Genomic DNA, 23,979 nt, shown 5'->3' on the forward strand with positions numbered 1-23,979 from the left:
ATAGTGGAGATTTCCTCACTGGTTAATATTCAGATGACTAATGACATGATACCCGTTCCAGTTGCTCCATGGCATCTGTGAGTAAATTGTCACGCTGGTTACTATAAGAACATGCGGGCAGTGATGTCCGCTCACTGCAGTCAGAGCCAAGGTGATGTCTTTATGTTTACGGCCAAGCGTCTGCTGCAGTGTCCACGCTCAGTCAACATAAACAAATCACGGTGGCACTGGGTGAGATTTTTCATTTACTTTGCATTGTAAGAATTGTGAGGAGGAGACTGAAAGTAAATGGACTTGTACGCTAAAGAGCTGCGACAAATCAAAGCTTGCCCGATTATCAGTTAATTGTCCACATGGGTTTTGTGGACGAATATACCTTCAGTAACCAACCCAACCACCATCATTACGTAAGATTTCTCGAAGGCGTCAGGGCATTGATTCCATTAAGGTCCTCGATAATGTAGCGTGATGGTTTACTTCCCACCATACGTTTTTTATATTCGACCAAAGGTCGCGTACATTTGTAGGTCCACATAGCAATGACTTCGTTACCTCTGTCCACATATTCTCTATCGGGTTGACCGTGGAACAAACAGCAACAGCTTTATCCTCTCTTGGCCCTGAAATCAATCTTGCACTGCTCTGCTCTGCTCTGATGGAGGGGGCTCTGCTCCTGTAAATAAACTGTTATCTCGTTACTTCATATATTTATATTTAAATAAGGTATTTGTAATAAGCACATTGTATTTGTATTTTCCATAGTGTTTAAGAATGCAGGCCCTGTCATAGATAAGAAATCTAGATTCAATAGTCCGATTAGGAATGTGGTTTATCGAATCAATCATGTGATGAGAGTCGTAGTCGGAAATCCACATTAAGACTGACTGACTGGCTGAATCCGATTAGAACGATCTGGCATCGAACTGAAACTACAGAAATGGGATAATTTGAACGTCTGTATTTCAACAACGCTGCGCTCATAAATTCCTTTGGTGGAGTAACAGGTAGCAACTGTCTAAGAAAAAGTGAGGAATATGTCTACTAGAAGCAACGTAACGTAATTATAACCTATATTTATGTGATGCAAATATTGAATCGAACAATATACATCTATTTCAGTGGTAGGAAGACACACCATATTGAATTTGCTGATGACAATAATAATAATAATAATAATAATAATAATAATAATAATAATAATAATAATAATAATAATAATAATAATAATAATAATAATAATAATAATAATAATATTATATACTGTACAGTTAAAAGGAAGTCACGCTTGATCAAGGTCCGCGTTACCTTCCATTTTTAACCAGACATAACGTCTGAGACAAGAAAGAAATAATAATTCCCGTGGAGGCCCGGGAAAAGAATAGGCCTCCGGTATGTTCTGCCAGTCGTAAAAGGCGACGAAAAGAACAAACCACTAACAGGACTAACCCCCCTTTTAGTGTGATTAGTTGGTTCAGGACAGAACTAAAGAAGCCTCGGACAAGCGCAGTCATGTTCGGGGACGACGCTTAAACCCTATGCCCGCCCACAATGGTAACGACACTGCTAGCCAACTGAAAAATGATTCAAATCCAAATAGAGTTGTTTTGCAGGATATGCTTCCTGTAACCACCCTAGAAGGAAAACACACAGAGGATGAGATGGTCAGATGAAGTTAATCGACACCTCATGTTCTGTTATTACCAAGCAACAAACCTGGGAACCAACACAACTGGATACAGATCACAAGTATAAACAACATTTATTACCAGATACCTGGAATTAAAATTTTTAACAGAACAACGACTAGCTGATCAGATCCGTGTAATAATAAAAAATAACAGGACACCCCAGTCAGAATTAGAAAACATCAAACAACAAGTACAACAAATACTGGAACAAAATAATGTGCTAGAAGAAGAAGAAGAAGAAGAAGAAGAAGAAGAAGAAGAAGAAGAAGAAGAAGATACAATAATGGGCTGAAACATCCCAGAGCAAACAAATGAAGAACAACACGCATCAATTAAACAGTCAGAGGAAAACGAAATCTTAAGACAGCCACCAGAACAAGCACAAATAGAACACAAAGTGACACACATGTTAGATATAGAAGAAAAATTTCAGCTGACATATATAGAATACAAAGACATAAATACAGACATTAGACCATTCTTGCATAGACCGCCAAATAACCCACAAGTCAAAACAACAATAAAAACTATCAACACAATCATACACAAAATAAATGAAAACACAACTATGGAAGAGTTACAACTACTGGTTTATATAGGAGCACTCACTACACTAAATATACACACTAGGCAGAGATCAGAACCAACCAACACACAGAAGCAGCCCGCAAAACCAGCATGGCAACACAGGCTACAGATCAGAATAGAAAAACTGAGAAAAGACATCGGACAGCTAATACAATTTATAAGAAATGAAATGTCAGAAAAAACGAAAAAGGTTAGGTAAAATCTCACAACAAGAAGCGATAGAGCAATTAGATGAAAAGAAGCAGAAATTACAAGCATTGGCCAAACGACTTACAAGATACAAAAAAGTGAAAATAGAAGGAAACAAAACCAAACATTCAACACAAACCAAAAGAAATTTTACCAGAAAATAGGTAACACACACACATTAAAATAGACAATCCACCAAACATAACAGACATGGAACACTTCTGGAACAACATATGGTCAAACCCGGTACAACATAACAGGCATGCATGGTGGATACAAGTAGAAACAGACACGTACAAGATGATACCACAAATGCGTGAAGTGATAATTTTGCAACATGAAGTCACCCAAGCAATTAATTCTACTCACAATTGGAAAGCCCCTGGAAAAGATAAAATAGCAAATTTCTGGCTAAAGTAGTTCACCTCAACACATTCACATCTAACTAAATTATTTAAGTTACATTGCAGGCCCATACACATTCCCTGATACACTTACACATGGAATAACTTATCTGAAACCTAAAGATCAAGCAGACACAGCAAACCCAGCTAAATATCGCCGCATAACATGCCTACCAACAATATACAAAATATTAACTTCAGTCATTACACAGAAATTAATGACACATACAACAGAACAAAATTATAAATGAAGAACAAAAAGGCTGTTGCAAAGGAGCACGAGGATGTAAAGAGCAACTGATAATAGATGCAGAGGTGACATATCAAGCTAAAACTAAACAAAGGTCGCTACACTATGCATACATTGATTGCCAAAAAGCTTTTGATAGTGTACCCCACTCATGGTTACTACAAATATTGGAAATATACAAAGTAGATCCTAAATTGATACAGTTCCTAAACATAGTAATGAAAAATTGGAAAACCACACTTAATATCCAAACAAATTCAAATAATATCACATTACAGCCAATACAGATTAAGCGTGGAATATACCAAGGAGACTCATTAAGTCCTTTCTGGTTCTGCCTTGCTCTGAACCCACTATCCAACATGCTAAATAATACAAATTATGGATACAATATTACTGGAACATACCCACACAAAATCACACATTTGCTATACATGGATGATCTAAAACTACTGGCAGCAACAAATCAACAACTCAACCAGTTACTAAAGATAACAGAAGTATTCAGCAATGATATAAATATGGCTTTTGGAACAGACAAATGTAAGAAAAATAGCATAGTCAAGGGAAAACACACTAAGCAAGATGATTATATATTGGATAACCACAGTGACTGCATAGAAGCGATGGAAAAAACAGATGCCTATATATATCTAGGATACAGACAAAAAGTAGGAATAGATAATACAAATATTAAAGAAGAACTAAAAGAAAAATATAGACAAAGACTAACAAAAATACTGTAAACAGAATTGACAGCAAGAAACAAGACAAAAGCTATAAATACCTATGCTATACCAATATTGACCCACTCATTTGGAGTAGCGAAATGGATTAACACAGACCTAGAAGCACTCAGTACACTCACACGATCACAATGCCACAAATATAGAATACATCACATACATTCAGCAACAGATAGATTCACATCAAGCAGAAAGGAAGGAGGAAGGGGATTTATCGACATAAAAAACCTACATTATGGACAGGTAGACAATTTAAGAAAATTCTTTATAGAACGAGCAGAAACTAGCAAAATACAGAAAGCAATCACTCATATAAATACATTGACTACACCACTACAATTTCATAACCACCTCTACAACCTTTTAGATCACATAACATCAACAGATACAAAGAAAGTAAATTTGGAAAAAGAAAACACTACATGGCAAGCACCCGTATCATCTAACACAGCCACATATAGATAAAGACGCATCCAACACATGGCTGAGAAAAGGCAATATATGCAGTGAGACGGAAGGATTCATGATTGCAATACAGGATCAAACAATAAACACCAGATATTACAGCAAGCATATTATTAAAGATCCCAATACCACAACAGTTAAATGCAGACTTTGCAAACAACAAATAGAAACAGTAGATCACATCACAAGCGGATGTACAATACTAGCAAATACAGAATACCCCAGAAGACATGACAATGTACCAAAAATAATACATCAACAACTTGCCATACAACATAAACTAATAAAACAACATGTTCCCACATACAAGTATGCACCACAAAATGTACTGGAGAATGATGAATACAAATTATACTGGAACATAACCATTATAACAGATAAAACAGCAGCACATAACAAACCTGACATCATACTCACCAATAAAAAGACGAAATTAACACAACTAATCGAAATATCCACACACAATACAACAAATATACAGAAGAAATCAGGAGAAAAAATTGAAAAATACATCCAACTGGCTGAGGAAGTCAAGGACATGTGGCATCAGGATAATGTTGACATTATACCAATTATACTATCAACTATAGGAGTCATACCACATACTATCCACCAGTACATCAACGCAATACATCTACATCTAAACTTATATATACAACTACAGAAATGTGTAATTATTGATTCATATTCAGTTACCTGAAAGTTCCTAAATGCAGTGTAACATATACCGTACAGTTAAAAGGAAGTCACGCTTGATCAAGGTCTGCGTCACTTTCCATTTTTGACCAGACATAACGTCTGAGAAAAGAAAGAAGAATAATAATAATAATAAAGGCGCCTCCCCAGGTGGCGAATAGGAGAAAGCGTCCCAGATATGGATGGTACTGAAGAAATCGCCGTTGAACCCAAAATCCAGACACGTCTGAGTGAAAAATCACAGGTACTCTGGTCACCGTCTGTTAGCTCAATGAACTTGGCTGAAAATATTTGGTTTCAAAGGCTTCGACACAAGCAAAAATGAACTGTGCAAGTAAATTCAATTTGCAGAGAATATCGGAGATCTCTGGTAAACTTCCCTGCAAGCAGAAAACATTCATTGGAACGCTAAATATCAATACACTGATCCAAGCAGGAAAACATAATCTCACATAAGAATTCGACCGACAAAAAATTCTCAGCCTTGCTCTTCAAGAAACATGACTAACTGATAATGAAATTTGGCATTACGGAAACTATCACATCATAAAGAGGAAAACACAGCAAAAGATAACAAAAGGCTCACAAACCTTCGGCATGGTATTTCTCATACACAGATCAGTCATCAACTCTGTCAAAGAAATCACACCCATTAACAGTCGACTTATCACTATGCGCATCCAGAGCGCCAATAAAAAATATATATTCTTCAATGCGCATGCCCTCACCAACATCGAAAATAAGAAAAACCCCTAAAATGTCGAAAATCTGGAACACACTCGAAAAAACCGAGAGCAAAATTCACCAAGAAGAACGTGAAAACGCTAATGCGAGACTTCAACGCTCAATTGGCGACAGCAAAAACCTATAGAAAAATCATCGATAAAAATTCTACACATCGAAACACTGAAACCAACAGAATACGTCTGATTGACATTTGTCAACAGTTCAAACTCAAAATGATGTCTACCCACTTTAGGAAAAAATCAGCTCCGAGGTAACATGCTTGCCTACCAGTTGCAAGCTGCTTTCGTTCGCGTTTAGACACTTGCTGAAAGCCATATTTTTTCATTCTTTTGTACCAGAGTTTCAAGCAGAGAGAGAAACTCAATAAGACAACCGTAAGACAACGCCCCCCAAATATTCACTAAACCAGTGTAGTTTGAAGAGCATTTTCGTCTAGAAATGAACTGCCTTGACGGTTGATCGATCAAGAGCAGGAAAGGTAAAATTTTACGAGTATACAATCAGAGGGACGAGTGCCGGAGAGATGACTTCCCTATCAATCTCCTGGATAGGTTTGTTCCTAAAAATGGTTCAAATGGCTCTATGGGACTTAACTTCTGAGGTCATCAGTCCCCAAGAACTTAGAACAACTTAAGCCTAACTAACCTAAGGACATCACACACATCAATGCCCGAGACAGGATTCGAACCGGGGACCGTAGCGGTCGCGCGGTTCCAGACTGTAGCGCCAAGAACCACTCGGCCACCCCAGCCGGTTTGTTCCTAAGATCAACAGAGTGCGTTATCATGCATTAACACACGTGATGTAGTTTTGTCGGTCGATTTTCTTACACTACGACCGAAAGGTGTCCATTGTTGGCAACAAATTCCAGCTGTGATGGACACACCCTTGGGGAAGAATTCGGAGTGCAAAATGCACTTTTGGAGCTACCAGATGGAAAGTATTATGTTCACACTACTCCTTTCTCGAGTTTACGTCTTTTGGGGGGCTCAGCCTTTCATTTCTTGTTAGGAAGTTAACGATAAAGGCTTCATAACTCGTCACCAGTAACAGTATTGCATAGGAATGCTCAATGAGCGACGTGATGATGTTCAAGCAAAACTGCACTAATAGTTACTTCGTTGATTTTAGTTGTTTCGAATTAGAGCGTGCAGGATTCCTACACCAAACTTCTGAAGATTGCCTGTTGAATGCAAATGTCGTATGGTGGTTATATGGTAAGTCATCACTTTCCGTAGTCAAGACTTTCTTAATGTGGAAAATCAATCATGCTAGAAAGATCTTTGTTGAAACAAGAATAACTTTTTCTGGCGTATATTTCCCAAAAGCACTCGCTTCTCATACAGTTCAAATCTTTCGAGCTGCCTTTTCTACATTCACCCTTCTGTTATACCAAAAGTAAGTATTGTGTTGCAGATGTTACACCTCTTTCCACTTGCGACCTAATTTTACAATGCTTAACGGTAGTTCATGATTTTGAAGTGTGCAAAATCCAATGCTTAACTGCAAGATGACAACTAGAACTCCAAATTCGAAAATGACGGTTGATACATACACCGACAGCGTGGCGCCGCGTTCAACTGGGCGGCGGCCGATTTCAGGCGGCGGGTGGCGTCTGGCCGGTGGCCGGTTGTTGTTGCATCACGAGGAAACGCTCGAGCATAAGTTGCACTGATAGCGACGCAACCACGAGCTGTCGGGCGTAACTGTTTCTGAAAGTATTTGTTATTACAAGTGGGTAGAATGTGATGCGAATTATCTTCAATGTTCAATCAGATATAACTTTATACGAGGGCCGAAATGTATTTAAAAAAAAGACAGTTGGACACGAACACGCGATTTCAGGTTAAGAATGCATGATTGCGACTAGCCCACAGGCTAACACAACCGCAGAGTATCTCCTAAATACACAACACTTCCTCCTGAAACTTCCGCATCTTTTAGCGTTGCCATATTGTACAGATGGCCGGACGTAGCTTTGTCAGAGGCGGTCGGTTTTATTGGTCACCTTAAGTGAACGACTCGGTTAGTCGATGTGGCGGCCGGCTGGTGGTCAGTTTTATTGTCTAAGACTGTACTTTCTAATAATCGATGATACTCCCAAAATCGTTAAACGATGCAAACTTTTAACAGTAGGGCTTTCGTACTACTATTTACTATGTGTACCCAATACTTCATGGTATTTCTGCACCGATTCGAATTGCACATCCAAGCCGAATACGTATATGGGAGGCTGACGGTAGCTGTTGTCTGAGTTACAAACACGAGGCTACCTCCCAATTGTTCCATAAGGACTGCAGCTTCGTGGTATAGCTCCACTATCTGAAGTGTACTACTGAAAAGCTTAGAGTTGGCATACGAACATGAAAATGGCAGATACTGAGATACGTGACAGCGGAACAGAATAGCATCTACAATCGTTTAATAAAGGAAACGCATCTGGGCCAGAAGTGAAACCTGTAAGATTCTACACAGACGATGCGAAAGAACGTGCTTTCCAGTACAAGCAGCATTTCATCGTAAGTCGCTGGAGCAACGAACGGTACGTAGCAATTGTAAAAAAGCGATAGTCATTTCCGTTTTCAAGAAGGGTCCTAAGACAGATTGACATAATTACAGGAAGGAAGGAAGGAAGGAAGGAAGGAAGAAAGAAAGAAAGATTGTGTTTAACGTCCCTCATTAGAGACTGACCACAAGCTCGGATTGTCTCAAGGACGGGGATGGAAATCGGCAGTGCCTTTTCGAGGGAACTATCCCGGCATTTGCTTGGAGCGATTTAGGGAAATCACAGAAAACCAAAATCTGGATGGCCGGACGTGGGTTTTGAATAGTCGTCCTCCCGAATGAGTGTCCAGTGTGCTAACAATTGCACCACCTCGCTCGGTACATAGTTATAGGACTCTACCACTGATGTCAATTTGTTATAGAATTATGAAACATGGTTCATGCTCTCGTATTATGACGTTTTGAAGAACGAAAATCGCCATAAAACTCAACATGAATTTCGCAAAGAGATTTGTGAAACTCTGCTCGCTCTGTCGTTCCATGAGATCCATAGTGCTCAGGTTTATGCCTTGTTTCTAGACTTCAGGAAGGCATTTGACACCGTCCCGAACTGTCGTCCAGAGAAAAAAAATAAGAGCTTATCGAGTATCCCGAGTATCGTACCAGATTTACTACTGCGTTCAAGGCTTCCTTGCAGAGAGAACACCACGTTGCTCTTAATTTAACAAAATAGATGTAAAGCAATTTCAGCAGAACGCTAAGAGTATGAAAGAACCATTGCTTTTAATAATATATTAGATGAGACAGCAGAAAATGGCAGAAGCTCCACAACATTGTTTGCAGGTGATAGTTTCCTACAAGAAAGTAGTAATGCAAGAAGGTAGTAGCTATTTGCAAAAGAACTTGGAGGATTGATGAATAGTGCAGAGAAATGCAGTTCACCCAGAACGTAAATAAATGTAAGATACCGCTCACACATCGCAGAAATAAACTAGCGTGGAAATACCCCACTGATGACAAATTTTTAGAAGTCGTATCAACCGTAAAATATCTAAGAGTAAACGTCCAGAGCGACCTTACGTGGAAAACCACGTAAAATAGCAGATGTCGGACAGATTCATTGGAAGGGTCTCAAGGCGACAGCTACGAAATAAGTAGCTTAAAAAACATTACGTCAATTGACTCTTCAGTACAGCTCCTCACTCTGGAACACCTACCAGGTAGGACTAATAGTAGAGAGCGGAGCGTTTAGTCACAGAATATTTCACTTAGCGCAAAAGCGTTACAGAGATGAACAAACTACACTACCAGGCGCTGCAAGAGGGACATCGTGAACCACTGCGTGGTACGAGAATAGACTCGCGGCCCTTCTTTTCCTGTCGTAACAGGAGCTTAATAGGAGTCTCTTTATTTGGCACGTTTTTGCCTTGGTAATTGACTATACTTTGGACCAATTCTCCCTTTTGGCCCCCACACCCGCCTCTTCTGGCCTTCTTGTTCCCAACAACGACGGAATTTTCGTGGAAGACAATGGCCCATGTCACCAGGCCACAACTGTTGGCGGCTGATTTGAAAAGCGTTCTGGGCAGTTCTATCGAATGATTTGGCCATTCATCAGACATTTTTTGGGACATAATCGAGAAATCCGTTCGTGCACAAAATCCTACGCCGGCAATACTTTCGCAATTACGGACGGCTACAAAGGCAGCATGGCTTTTATTTCTGAGGGGATTTCCAACGACGTGCCTTGTCCATGCCACGCCTCGCCACTATTCTACACTGGCCAAAAGGTGGTCCGTCATGTTAAGAGGTATGTCATGACTTCTGTCAACTCAGTGTGTGAAGCACCGCACTTCTGAGAAAACGTAGCTAAGTTCATGCAGTAAGATAATGCGGAAAGAAGTAAGAACTACCAACACACTCATGTCTGGTTCCATCCTACACGCTGAGGCTGAATCGCTACCGTTGTCATGTACTGCATTAGGGTTTTCGTACGCACAGACGTGATTGCTACGATAACTGAAGATCCCATCACTTGTAAAGCAGCCTTATCAGTGCCAACAACTGACAATGCACGAACACAGCACACTGCCGCGACGTGCGTCGACAAACATCTTCTGCTAAGGACGTTTTCCGGATTTAAGCCTTTCACCCACTGAAAGTGATGCGTTCACAGGAGATAGTGATGCTCCTTGCCTTCGATCAGTCAGTATATTAGCTTTTGTCCAAAATATGAACGCGTTCTAGCTCGCAGCTCCATAGGTCTTGGGGTCTGCCAATGTTACAAACCCTTCTTTACAATGTGCCTTTCTCACAAAAGCACTATGTAAATGTATTTACACATGGTAACTGCCTCTTGAGATGCCTTTAAGTATGAAGCTGAAGTGCTGCCGCAGCATTTCCATCCGCAAGGCCGTATATGTAGTGCATGTCACTTATCTCTCACCAAATAAATCTCTTGTGACGTGATGGATGTTACTAACATACGCAAAACAACAAAAGACAAGCTAAAAAGAAATGACGAGATCACCTGTAACGAAGAATGCAATTAAAAATGTAAGTCTGAGGTGCATTACATAACGGGAATTCCTCTCGGGATTCGGACATTTTCGGCCCATTTTCATATGGGCTTCTTGTAATGGGTTGGTGACAGGAACAGTCATTCACTTACGGACACAATTTACACACACCATGTGTATATGTTGTCATATATTAAATTGATATTATTAATGTAAGTAATACGCAACTCTAAAAATGGAATACAATACATACAGGGTTTCCGAAATTCCCCTTACAAACTTCCAAGATTTGTAGACGGGAGCGAGAACATAATAATTTGAATAGGAACCCATGTTCGGAAACGTACCGTTTCTTTTCACGGCAGCTTCAGTTTACATGTGTAAGGCGTCCACGTCTGCTGAGGGAAAGTCTGAGTTGCTTCTCCTGGTATGCAATAGAGTAGACAGGATGATGTGGACTACCAGTTGTTGAGTCGCATGCAAAGTATAATTTAAGAGACCCCTGTAGAGACAGAGGAAGATCTGCTCTCATGAGTTCTGGTCGCTGCACTAGAAACTGAAGATATGGCATGTGGGATGGCGAGGGTGTACCACAACAGGTTTCCTAAGTAAACTATTTTTAACAAAGTTTGTGGCCGCCATATCGAGCCGCTGTTATGCATCAGTACTGTCCTGTGCGTACAGTACGCTGAGTTCTTTTTTGTTTTAGAATAATATAAAAACGTAATGTTAGTGTCAATACAAACAATTGGGATTATAAATGGATGTTCAGCTATATTTCCTTTCCAATTGTACTGCGTCACTCCTAATTAAATTCCTCGAGGAGAAGTGGACACGTTAAACATCTGAACAGAAACTGTCAGAATGTTACGTACTCACTCCCCTCTAAAAGTCTTAGAAGCTTTTAACAGGAATCCCAGATCACCTTGTATATCATGAAGTTTTCCGTGCTTTTTGAGTTACACATTGATAGCATTCATAGAATCAGTACAAAGATAGATTTTTAAGTAGATAACTATAGTCCAGTTGTGTGCTTTTCGAAAATGGAATAACGAACATCTCAAGTATGGGAAATTTAGAACATTGTCAAATAATAATTCACAATTTAAGTCTCTAGCTGCTCTATTAAAACATACTGCGGGTAAAAGAACGTTGCTACGGTGGAGAGCCGTCAACCTAAACGAAAAAGTAATGATCCATGCTACTGAAACAGATGCCACAACCATAGAAGATAGCAGAACAGTATAAAAATGGCTCTGAGCACTATGAGACTTAACTACTGAGGTCATCAGTCCCCTAGAACTTAGAACTACTTAAACCTAAGTAACCTAAGGACATCACACACATCCATGCCCGAGGCAGGATTCGAACCTGTGACCGTAGCGGTCAGGCGGTTCCAAACTGACGCGCTTAGAACCGCACGGCCACACCGGCCGGCGCAGAACAGTATACTATAGATCTGTGTAACCGATATAAATGATGCGTAATTTTCAATAATCGTCACTCGCACGCACTCCACAGTAGACTTCTTTCGTTTCTGGGTTATGTCAAGTACTCAACTGTGCGCGACATGGTATCCCGTTATTTCTGGTGTCATTTGTGAATTGCGGCAATTCTGATAAGAATACGAACTTTTTTCAGGAATTGTTTCGGCGTATTTCAGAGCAGTTCGCTTCCATGTTGCGACGCAAGGCTTTCTTGCATTGGTACATAGGCGAAGGCATGGATGAGATGGAATTTGCAGAGGCAGCCTCCAACATCGACGACTTGATCAGCGAGTACCAGCAGTACCAGGTTAGTAGCGGGTGTTTGGTGAATCTAAAAAAGAAATGAGGCGATGTAGCAGATTTTGATAACCTTAAATAAAGTTACCCTGCCACCTACATGCTACCTGGTTACTCCTGCCTTAAATGCCACTTAAGTCAAAACGAAGAAACCTTTTGGCAGTTTTAATGTTCACAGAAAATAGGCTTACCTTATTTAGTGCTACGCCTTTTCCATTAAGCGTAATAAATATGGTAGATGCGCCATCACTACATAACTTGAATGAATGAATGAATGAATGAATGAATGAATATCGTTGATGAGTGACATTGCCAACTAGCTGTTCAAGAATCAAATGAATCTGATCCGTGTTTGAGTTCCGCAGACTGGTCCGTGTACTGACCATGTAGCTACTTGTGTCTCCAGTTTGTTGTAATAATAACGTAAGCAGCTCGTGGTCTTGGAGTAACGTTCTCGCTTCCGGCGCACGGGGTCCCGGGTTCGATTCCCGGCGGGGTCAGGGATTTTCTCTGCCTCGTGATCACTGGGTGTTGTGTGTTCATCATCATTGACTCGCAAGGCGCCGAAGTGGCGTCAACGAAAAAGACCTTGCAATACGGCGGCCGAACTCTCCCGCCTCCCGACGAATAATGCCATACGATCATTTCATTTTTAGTAATAATTATTATGAACCAGTTGTACGAAAGACTAAACAGAATTAGTATCTCGAACTACGAAACTATACTCCGATGTTGCAAATGTAGCCCTATTCTTGCAACCAGTGGTTTCACTATAGCTAAAACGAGTTAGTTGTCTGAACAGCAAGTGTTGAAGTCTTATAAGGTAACTTCAACATTTGGTACGTGTCGGTTACCATTATTGCAAGAAAAAAGTAATTCACGTGGTATTTTCCTTCACTCTCATCGTCATTTTTGCAAATACGGTTATTCGTGAGCAACAAATTACTATAAATACTTGTATGTGTCCTTGAAAAACCGCACGATGTCACAAAATAATGTACACTTTTTGGAACTGAAGCCCTTCAGTGTAAATCGGACAGAACTGTAAAGTTTTCCGTGTTGTACAGGTTAAGATGTAAATTAGCGGTATATATTCAAAACTAAAACCATGTTGAAATAAGACTACGGCTAAGATTACTGCTGCTAAGACAGTGACATAACTAATGTATTTTTTATAATGGAATAGCATCGAAAGCTTGCTGGATTTGACCTCTTAGATCAGTGTTTGTATTCTTGCGGTATACATTGTTCCCTTGCTAGTACCCAAAAGGTTGAACATAAAAGGATTAAATGTGGTGATGGAACGAGTACCCTACAACACTTCCACTTTGCCCTATCCATCTCGGAGGGACTTGGTGACTCAAATTTCCTGTTGCAAAAATAAACTTAATTTTCAAACATTTCGTTAAGTCCTGTACTTCTCAGATGCAACATTTCTTGTTAAGTCACCTGCTTCGATTGGGCGGTTTCTTGTATCAGTCATCCATCTACTTAGATCATGGATCGGCCTGAAGGTCTTTATTTCTTGGTTTCGGTGCAGAAATTTGTCAACCTACGTAGATAGGCTTGTTCATGCCCATTCACTTCACTCTGTGTTGATACGTGCTAGTTCAATCGACGAAAAGCGCCATTAAAATAACACCGACTAGGTGGCATAACTCAAACTTAGTCGCAGTATCTGTATATTTTTAGAAAAGACCTGGCGTTCGGAATTCTAACTAATTGCATTAAACGTTAAAAGTTCAATTAATGAGCCTTTAATGTGTCTGAAAAATCATCTTAGTGGCTATCAAATCCATATTCACTGCCTAAACTATTATCATTGCAATCTTGTTACTGTTTTACTGTCTTCACACGCAAAACAGCCACCCGAATAAATTGTGTGTTCTAAACAACCAGTGACCCACAACTATCCGCGAGTTAAAGTAGTTCAGTCTTCTTCTTTTAAAGAAGTGCTCGCCGTAATGCTCCATGAATGTTCATGACACACCATGTGGAGTTCTAAAACGACCAGCAATTTCACACGCAAATAACTTCCAAAGTAATTCAATAAAGAATTCTCAAACATTTCACTAAAAATTTTTAAATTTGTACTCGATTCATATTTATGGCAAAACATCTGAACGAATACATGATTCTAATCTTAGCCGAAATTTGTGTGGTACCGGTCCACACGTTCCGTTCACTAAGACGGCTGACGTTCGACAACTCGATACACAGGACTGCAGCACAGTGCGCTTTGCAAAGTGCGTAGAATACTTAAATCTCTTGTGCTGATTGTCTGTCCAGATAATCAGAAAAGCTCCTGCCTTCAAATGCTGCCGATAATCAATAACTCGTCCAACAAGATTATGAAAGAATTTATGAAACGAAATTCAAATAAAATGAACTCCGAATTATCGCCAGCAATTAAACTTTTTCTTTCGTTTTGGCTGTTTTTATACAAAAGAAAGCACAGTGGACACGAGTCTCATGACTCGTGACTGCACAAGATTTTTTCCAAGCATACTTTTCCATAGTTTTCAGTAAAATAAAACATTCACACTTCACGTATGTCCTCTATGCGCTCACTCTAACCACAACATAATTAAATAATATTGAAACGACTGTTTCTACTTCAAGCAACTATTGTAGCTAAAACATAATTTTAAAGAAATTTTATGTACTAATCTTCAATAAAGAATTCTCAAACATTTCACTAAAAATCTAATCTTACAATCCATAGCTCTGTTTCGTGGCGAAAGAAAAGTTATTTTCAGATTAAATATATCTCCGAAAGTATTGAAGATTATGATCTGAGGTGATGAAAGTACAGTCGTGGCAGCGACAGGATTACAGTATGTAGAGTACGAAAATAAGAGTTTCCCCCGGCAGCAGAACCAGACACTGTTAAAAATCGCGTACTTCACTGCAAGGAATAACAACTCGGGATAATGTGCTACGTTAGACTGTGACAGGCTCGTCAAAGAAGCGGGGCCTGATAAACCGTCCGGACGGCAAACACCAGAATGATATTCGTGGTAGGCTAACGTGCCTAGCTTCAGTTACGTATGCATTTTCTTTAGCCCAGTGCACGCAGCTTTCACAATTAATTGTTCCGTAAAATTTAAAGGTTACGTCATCCGGCAAAATACTTAGGTCCTCGAAACATTTAACTTCACAAATTTTGATGAACAACTAACGAAATTAATTTCCCGTTTTGGCATCAGCTACATTCAGAATGTCTGAATGTAAGCCTTTAAGACTGGGCTCTGCTAATCTCGATCCATTGTCCGTTCTCAGTGTGACCGACATTTTCTTCCGCTATATGCCTTCACACAATCTACCGTTCCCTAGACTTCAACCATGCCTCGGATTCTTGTAACTCTTAACTGCAAAGATCAAAGGTGGTACTGCCCAAGTAAAATTCTTAAACGTCGTTTGTTTTCTAGAAACACTTCAGCACCCACTTCATACCTGCAAACGATAATGTCACGTCTATTTAGAGTCCTGCAAGAAATGGAAGAGTTGTTAAGTTTTGCACTTCATTCTGATTCAGTGCCCACAAACATATTTCCCTTTTTTAATAAACATTTTTGGAACAGTGATCAAAAATTCTTAAAATTTTTCTTTCAAAAATTCAGGCTTGATCACACCACTTAAGAGTTTCAAGAACATAGGTGACTGGTTTCGGTCATATCACATGATCATCATCAGACCTGTAATTTAATTTAGAAAGTAATAGAAACCTTACTAGATTGACAATAAAATATGACAAAATGCTTATAAAGATAAAATACAATAAGACTTGTTATACCCAAGGCAACCTTCGAAGATGGTAGGTGGAGCACTCTTCTCAGCTGCTGTGATGTCAACTGGTGCCAGCAAGTGACGGGCATTCGCTTAAATACGAAGATGCTCCGCCTACATCTTCTCCCTCTACCTCACGTCAACCAGTGCAAAACGGGTTCACATAATCGTCAAAACGTAAAAAAAAAGTACAGTAATAACATAAAACTAGTTATGTATAAAATATATCTTTACAACCATGGAACTACTTAGATATTGTATAAAATGTCAATTAAAAGCTTTAAAAATAACTGTACAGACTATGAATGCTTAGTGTGCCCTCTATAGGCTAAGGTGGTACTACCACAATGGTTTCAAAGTCAACGATGTTGTGAAGATCTTTGGCATTGTGGCATTATATCGATATGAGTTGACTTGACTGCAAGTATACACCTATGCTAGATTCAGTCTGTCTTATATTAACATTATTTGGCACTGGAGATATATGTAATAATGAAATGATCAGCTGGCGATTGGTATGATATTACATTTTTTAAATGTCATAAAACTGGTTTATTAAAAATGGAGTTATATTTCGTAATATTTCTAGCTGGAAGTTTAAGATTGTGATATAAATATTTATGTACTGTTCTGAGGTACATTTCTGCCATGGATAGAACTGGGTCCTATGATTTTCTGAACAAAACAGTACATACGTGTTCCTAGAATTTCGTCAGAGAGATCATAAAAATGTTTCTCACGAAAATCCAGCTGTTCATTGAGAAGCACTGACGGTTCATCTCTCTAATGGGTACATATCTCGATCTCCTCCAAACTATTTAATAATAAGCCTTTATTAGCGCAATGAAGGACTTGCAAATTCTGTTGTACCGTCCCTTCAGCATGCTTATTAAAAGTTATATGATGGCCGAAGACTGATTTTGTTCGTGCGGTGCTATTCTGATGGTCATGTGATATAACCGAAACCGGTCACCTATGTTCTTGAAACATAAGTAGTGTGATCAAGACTGTATTTTTGAAAGAAAAATGTTAGATATTTCCCTGCTTGTAAAAGATAAATTCAGTTCCACAGAGTTCATTTTGCGACAAGTAGGAGTAGTTGGGTTGAACTGAACTTGAAATGCGAACATTTTACGTTAGGATTTACCGTGACTTATTGACATTAAATGAAACAAAAAGTTTACTGTAACCAGTCAACGGTGACTGGTAACAGTAAACTTGTTGTTTCATTTAATGAACTGAACTTGCTGTGACAGCCTACTAAGATGTGCGTTTCGTCTGCAGGAGGCGACTGCAGAAGACGACGACGACCAGGGCGATGACCAGGACGACGAAGTAGAAGAGGCTGCCGAGGATAAGGTGGCGGATGTCTCCGCGTACAGCCTGGACGACACACGGGTTGTGGGCTAACCATACCATATTTACGTTTAATAAAATCAAAATATGGATTGATAGCGGATGTTGCAGTCACAGATATAGTTATGAGCGCAGAACTAAGTATTGCATGTATCAATAAACATGTTTAAAGGGACGTATTTTTGTTTGATCTGCCGTAACGATTGGTCCCCTGAAATATGTTCTATGTAATTGGTAAATTAGTTTATTTACGAGAAGAAATGATGAAGATGCAAAATTTAGATTTAATCAAAGTTTTTTTTTCCATTGAATAGTTGTATTTGGTCTTCTGTTACAGTAATCTGGTTAGTCTTTGTTCTAAATTTCATATCGAAAATCACAACTGCGAAGTTACACACAAAGAGCGAGAAAACTGTGGTTTGTGTGGTCAGTAAGAAATACAAGAACATAATTTATTCATCTCTTAATGAAAACATTTTTCCAGCCGTAATACAGTATTTCAATCGTTAAAGGCTTCTCCACTTTTTTACACTGAGTCATTTAAATTTTCGTATTTGTGGAGACAACACATACAGTTTTATGTAGAAAGAACGTATCTATCACATACTTCTGGCCTACAGGCGAGGTTTAAAATTTCAGTATAACTGAGAAACGACTCTTCTCCTGCAGAGGTGCTATTTATGCCTTGAATGTGTGCATGAGAAGTGTTCTGTCTGTTCAGCACGTGGTATGCCACTACCGTCCTTCGAATGTCAAACGGCAGCATGGCATCTGATAATGAGAAAGTGTTTTGTTCGAAGTGAAAAAAACGTGAAAAGGAACTTAAAAATATCGAATACAAATCAGAACATGTGAAGGAAGCAAAAGTAAATAGTTCGGCATACATCAACTGTGCTTCTAAGGTCGTCACAAAGAAGAAAATTGGATACGATTGCAAATCAGTATGCTGCAGTTTCACTGTAAATTTTGATCATGCAAAACGTTTGCTGTTGAAAACAGTGCTTCAGTGTGTCATTAACAGTTCCATAATACATCATGTGTAAAAAGGTTACGGAGCTGTCAGAGGGATCATTATGAGATATCCACAAACTTTTGTAGCAAATAAAGATGAACACGATTAGTATTACAAGCACTGCTGAAGTTGTAAAAGTTAACAAGGTAAGGAAGCAAAGATATTTCGCACATGCTATTTCATGTATTATGTTACATAACGTTTAGTAAGATGTCAAATATGTGCCAAGGCATTTCAAAATAGAAATGTGACAAAAGCTCGTGCTCGCCGTTTGACATGTTTCTTTACTGTCTGGAATGTCTCCAAAGAACATAAAGGGTAAAAATGTCACTAAATGCATCTCCAAGGGGCCAGTATTCCAGTAGTCGAGCAGTTACGCTCATATCCAACAAAAAAGGGTCATTATACATAACGAGATGAAAATATTCGACTAAGAAACTTAATATCAAAATAATGAATAGCATTTTTGTGGAGAAATATCCTGAACAGGTTTCGTATTTGTTGAACATTATTTTTGGAAGAACGGTTCACACTGATAGAAGTCCACAAATTGCTATTTCCTGTAAATGTAAAGCTGTAGCAATAAAGTTAAGTCTAGTAGTAGTAGTAGTAGTAGTAGTAGTAGTAGTAGTAGTAGTAGTAGTAGCAGCAGCAGCAGAGTATACAGTCCATACGAGGAGACCAAAAAAGTTCACAAGCAAAATGGAATCCTTGTATAATCTAAGTAAAGAAAACAATGAAGTTGCTATAATATGTGTAATTACATGCAGAATCTGCAGCTGCCGAAGATGTCAGTACAGGAAGCGCTCTGCTGCAGGCAACTTCCCTTCAAGGTATTATATATTCACAATATGAACTACACTGCAAAACTTTGCGTACAGGTATATCATGAGGGATAGGCCAAGAAACATCTGGATGAAGTTGCTCTTCTTTCTTAGACTACATTAATAGTGAAGTACAAAGTTCTACTACGTAACTACAAATTTCCTGGTGGTTTTCTAGGTCAGAACAAAAATAAGTGTTGGATTTCTTAAAAACCACTTGTTAGCACTGAAAGATTACATAATTTAGACCATTATTTTCCCGTACGTGGTCATTCTTACACGCCACCTGACTGTAATTTCGATGTTACAGAGAGATTCGCATATCAGACAGAATATATCCATTGCATGAGGAAGTAGTGTTAAAAGTATATTCGAACAAGAACAACATATTTAGTATTAATAATTTACAGACTGCAAACATTTTTGATTTTCGTAACTGGTGACAAAAATAGGTCTCCTTCAGGAAGTAAGTATTTTCGGTGGAGTCTATGCGAATAACGGTGAAAAAATGAAAAGTAATATTCTATGTATGTGCATTTATGGAGTTTAGATATGAAGAGCATCTTGTCGTAGGAAGGAATATCACTGATGGACTGATTGTTCATAATTTTCAACTGTTGCTTTGCGCAATCAACCGTCCATTGTTGCCATGTGCTCCTCCTTTTCTGCAGGGCTATGTGGAACTAAATGAGAAGAAACCAACCGATAGACAGAAACTGAAACCATTGATACCAACAGTATATTGTGACTACATAATTAACTGGTGACAAATTCTGTCGATAAGGCTTATTCCACAAGATACTTTTATGTTTTCTTTACTGAATTTCTAACATTTGTGTAGCCTTATGATGTGACAAATATAAGATTTTCATTTTATTTCAAACATGTTCTGCGTAGATATTTGAGTACTCAAAATTTTTTGTTACAAGGGAAGCACCCCCCTTCCCCTTCCCCTCCCCCTCCATTAGATTTAGTGGTAAGATGGTCCTGTGGATATCCCGTCAAAAACTGAACACAGATCAAGCATGAAAACAGGAATGTGTACTAGACTTTGAAAAAATAATCAAATCGAAGCAGTGAATGATCGAACTTTAAGATTGGAAACATCGAGGGAAATGTGGAAAGCGAAGTGTCGTGGTTGTGTGGTCACGGTGTTTGAATGCTTCGCGGGAGATAGTTCAAATCTCCCTCACGCTCTATTTTTTTTTTCTAAAATTTATGTCCGTCCAGTCATTGACATCTCTGTTTCCGCTTCTCTAGTCTTGGTAATTGTCGTACCCTACATCGGTTATACAACATGAGTCATATGGTAAGAATAAGAGTATATTACCGCCGTAAGCGCACATGATAAGGTGAGAGCAGGCGAGATGCCGCATAGACCTCTCACGGAAATGGAAACAACAAATACACGGGTGAACAGTGTTGCAAGGAAAAGAAATTAGTCAAAACTTTCAAAACTGAACTAAAAAGGCATAACAAGTGGTACTTGCATAGAAAAAAATTGACACGTACGTCTGGAGGACAATTCATTACACTTCGTTGTTGTAAACGGAAGTTACAGCACAATACAGACACATTAATGACCCGACGGACAGTTCATAACTTTATGAGAAATAAAAAAATGTGTTTGAAATCGGATCTCTCCTTCGCAGTCCAACACTGTAATCACATAACCACGACACCATGGCCGTGTATATTCGGTAGATGTTGCACATTTTGAGCTTGGACTGCTCATTGTTTTTATTTTGCTGATTTTTTTCGTAGTTAAGTACATCTTCCTTCTGTTTTCATGCTTGATCTGTGTTCAGTTTTTGAAGGGCTATCCACTGGGCCATCTTACCACTAAATCTGGGGGGGGGGGGGGGCTGTGATGGGGAGTTGATCTGTAAACCCCTAGCACAGGACAGGAAGACTGGGTCTCATGATCTGCTACCAGAGTAAAACTTTCCTAATAAACAGATTTGTTGCTTTACGTTTCCTAGTTTACTTCTGAAAAATGTAGGCTTTTGTCTTGGTTTCATGTTATCGACAGAATGTATAAATATGTGCACTTAACACTAGCTAATTCAAAGAATTCCATAGCTCTCGACACCATATTAACGCCTACGCTTAAAGTGCTTGGTAGAGTGTTCATTTAACCACCTTCCCACTAATTCTCTGTTATTCCATTCTCGAACAGCGCCTGGAGAAATCGAACACCTATATCTTTCTGTGTGTGCTCTGATTTCCCTTATTTTACAACGGTGATCTTTCTCCCTCTGTAGGCTGGCATCAATAAAATACTTTCGCATTAGGAGGAGAATGTTGGTGATTCAAATTTCGTGATAAGTTCCTGCAGCAACGAAAAAGCCTGTGGTTTAACGATCTCCACCCCAAATTGTGTATTATGTCTGTGAAGTTGTCTCCACTATTTACCGATAATATAAAACGTGCTACCCTTCTTCGAACTTCCTCCATGTATTCCGTGAATCTTACCTGGTAACTATACCACACTGTGCAGCAGTACTCGAAAGGTGTAGTGTAGGCACTTTAATGTTGCATCTTCTAATGTTCTGCCAACAAAACTCTTTCTTCTGTTTGCCTTCACCACAACATTTTCTTTGTGCTCTTTCCAATGTAAGTTATTCATGATTGCAATTCCTAGGTATTTAATTCAATTTACGGCCGTTAGATTTGACTGATTTATCGAGTAACCGAAGTTCAACAGATTCCTTTTAGCACTCATGTGGATGACTTCACACTTTTCATTATTTAGGGTAAATAGCCAAATTTCGCAGCATACAGCTATCTTTTCTAAATCCTTTTGCAATTGGTTTTAATCTTCTTATGACTTCACTAGTGATAAACGACAGCATTATCTGCAAACAACGTAAGATGGCTGCTCAAATTGTCTCCTAAATTGCTCATGAAGGTAAGGAACAGCAAAGGCCCTGTAACACCATCTTGGAGAATGCCAGAAATGACATCTGTTTTATTCGCTGTTTTTCTGTCAATTACTACAAACTTTACTAGTATAGAATTATTTTTTCATTTACTGGAAAATGACAGTGCAGAAGTATTGTTGCAGAAGTATTGTTGCAGAAGTATTGTTGCAGAAGTATTGTTGCAGAAGTATTGTTGCAGAAGTATTGTTGCAGAAGTATTGTTGCAGAAGTATTGTTGCAGAAGTATTGTTGCAGAAGTATTGTTGCAGAAGTATTGTTGCAGAAGTATTGTTGCAGAAGTATTGTTGCAGAAGTATTGTTGCAGAAGTATTGTTGCAGAAGTATTGTTGCAGAAGTATTGTTGCTGAAGTATTGTTGCTGAAGTATTGTTGCTGAAGTATTGTTGCTGAAGTATTGTTGCTGAAGTATTGTTGCTGAAGTATTGTTGCTGAAGTATTGTTGCTGAAGTATTGTTGCTGAAGTATTGTTGCTGAAGTATTGTTGCTGAAGTATTGTTGCTGAAGTATTGTTGCTGAAGTATTGTTGCTGAAGTATTGTTGCTGAAGTATTGTTGCAGAAGTATTGTTGCAGAAGTATTGTTGCAGAAGTATTGTTGCAGAAGTATTGTTGCAGAAGTATTGTTGCAGAAGTATTGTTGCAGAAGTATTGTTGCAGAAGTATTGTTGCAGAAGTATTGTTGCAGAAGTATTGTTGCAGAAGTATTGTTGCAGAAGTATTGTTGCAGAAGTATTGTTGCAGAAGTATTGTTGCAGAAGTATTGTTGCAGAAGTATTGTTGCAGAAGTATTGTTGCAGAAGTATTGTTGCAGAAGTATTGTTGCAGAAGTATTGTTGCAGAAGTATTGTTGCAGAAGTATTGTTGCAGAAGTATTGTTGCAGAAGTATTGTTGCAGAAGTATTGTTGCAGAAGTATTGTTGCAGAAGTATTGTTGCAGAAGTATTGGTGCAGAAGTATTGGTGCAGAAGTATTGGTGCAGAAGTATTGGTGCAGAAGTATTGGTGCAGAAGTAAGATTCACTGGGATCGTGTTCTAATTTTAACACATGTAAATCCGCTGTTCCAACAAATACAATAATTCCATCTATAAAGTACAGAGGAGTCAGTGCTCGTTCGGGGACGGATAAGAATTTGCTCTGGATCCAGATTCTTAAATTTTATTCAAGAAGAAATTCGCAACATAGCCGATCGATATACAACACAAACAAATAATTAAAATTTCAGAAAAAATTGGGCAAGTAGCTAACTCGTTGGTCCAGCTCTGGCCTTCATGCAAACAGTTTTTCAGCTTGGCATTAGTTGAGAGTTGGTGGATGTCCTCCTGAGAGATATCGTGTCGAAATCTGTTCATTTTGCGCATTAGATACCCACAATCCCGAATTGGCTGGATGTCTTTGCCCATAATGCCCCAAACGTGCTCAATTGGAAGTGATGGGGCAGCCGTGGTGGCAAATCTAGGGTTGGGTAGCACGCTTT

At 38.9% G+C, this 23,979-nt stretch overlaps 1 protein-coding gene across 1 annotated transcript in view; it reads left to right on the forward strand.

The window, feature by feature from the left end:
* Positions 1-17,780, forward strand: part of LOC124722617 (tubulin beta chain-like) — a 109,366-nt gene extending 91,586 nt beyond the window's left edge. Inside the window, exons 8-9 of the mRNA XM_047247753.1 lie at positions 12,439-12,591; positions 17,655-17,780. Coding sequence (XP_047103709.1) covers positions 12,439-12,591; positions 17,655-17,780 — 279 coding nt within the window. The remainder of the gene's footprint in view (positions 1-12,438; positions 12,592-17,654) is intronic.
* Positions 17,781-23,979: the final 6,199 nt, after the last annotated feature.

Source organism: Schistocerca piceifrons, chromosome X (assembly GCF_021461385.2).
Source record: "Schistocerca piceifrons isolate TAMUIC-IGC-003096 chromosome X, iqSchPice1.1, whole genome shotgun sequence".
Taxonomy (NCBI): domain Eukaryota; kingdom Metazoa; phylum Arthropoda; class Insecta; order Orthoptera; family Acrididae; genus Schistocerca; species Schistocerca piceifrons.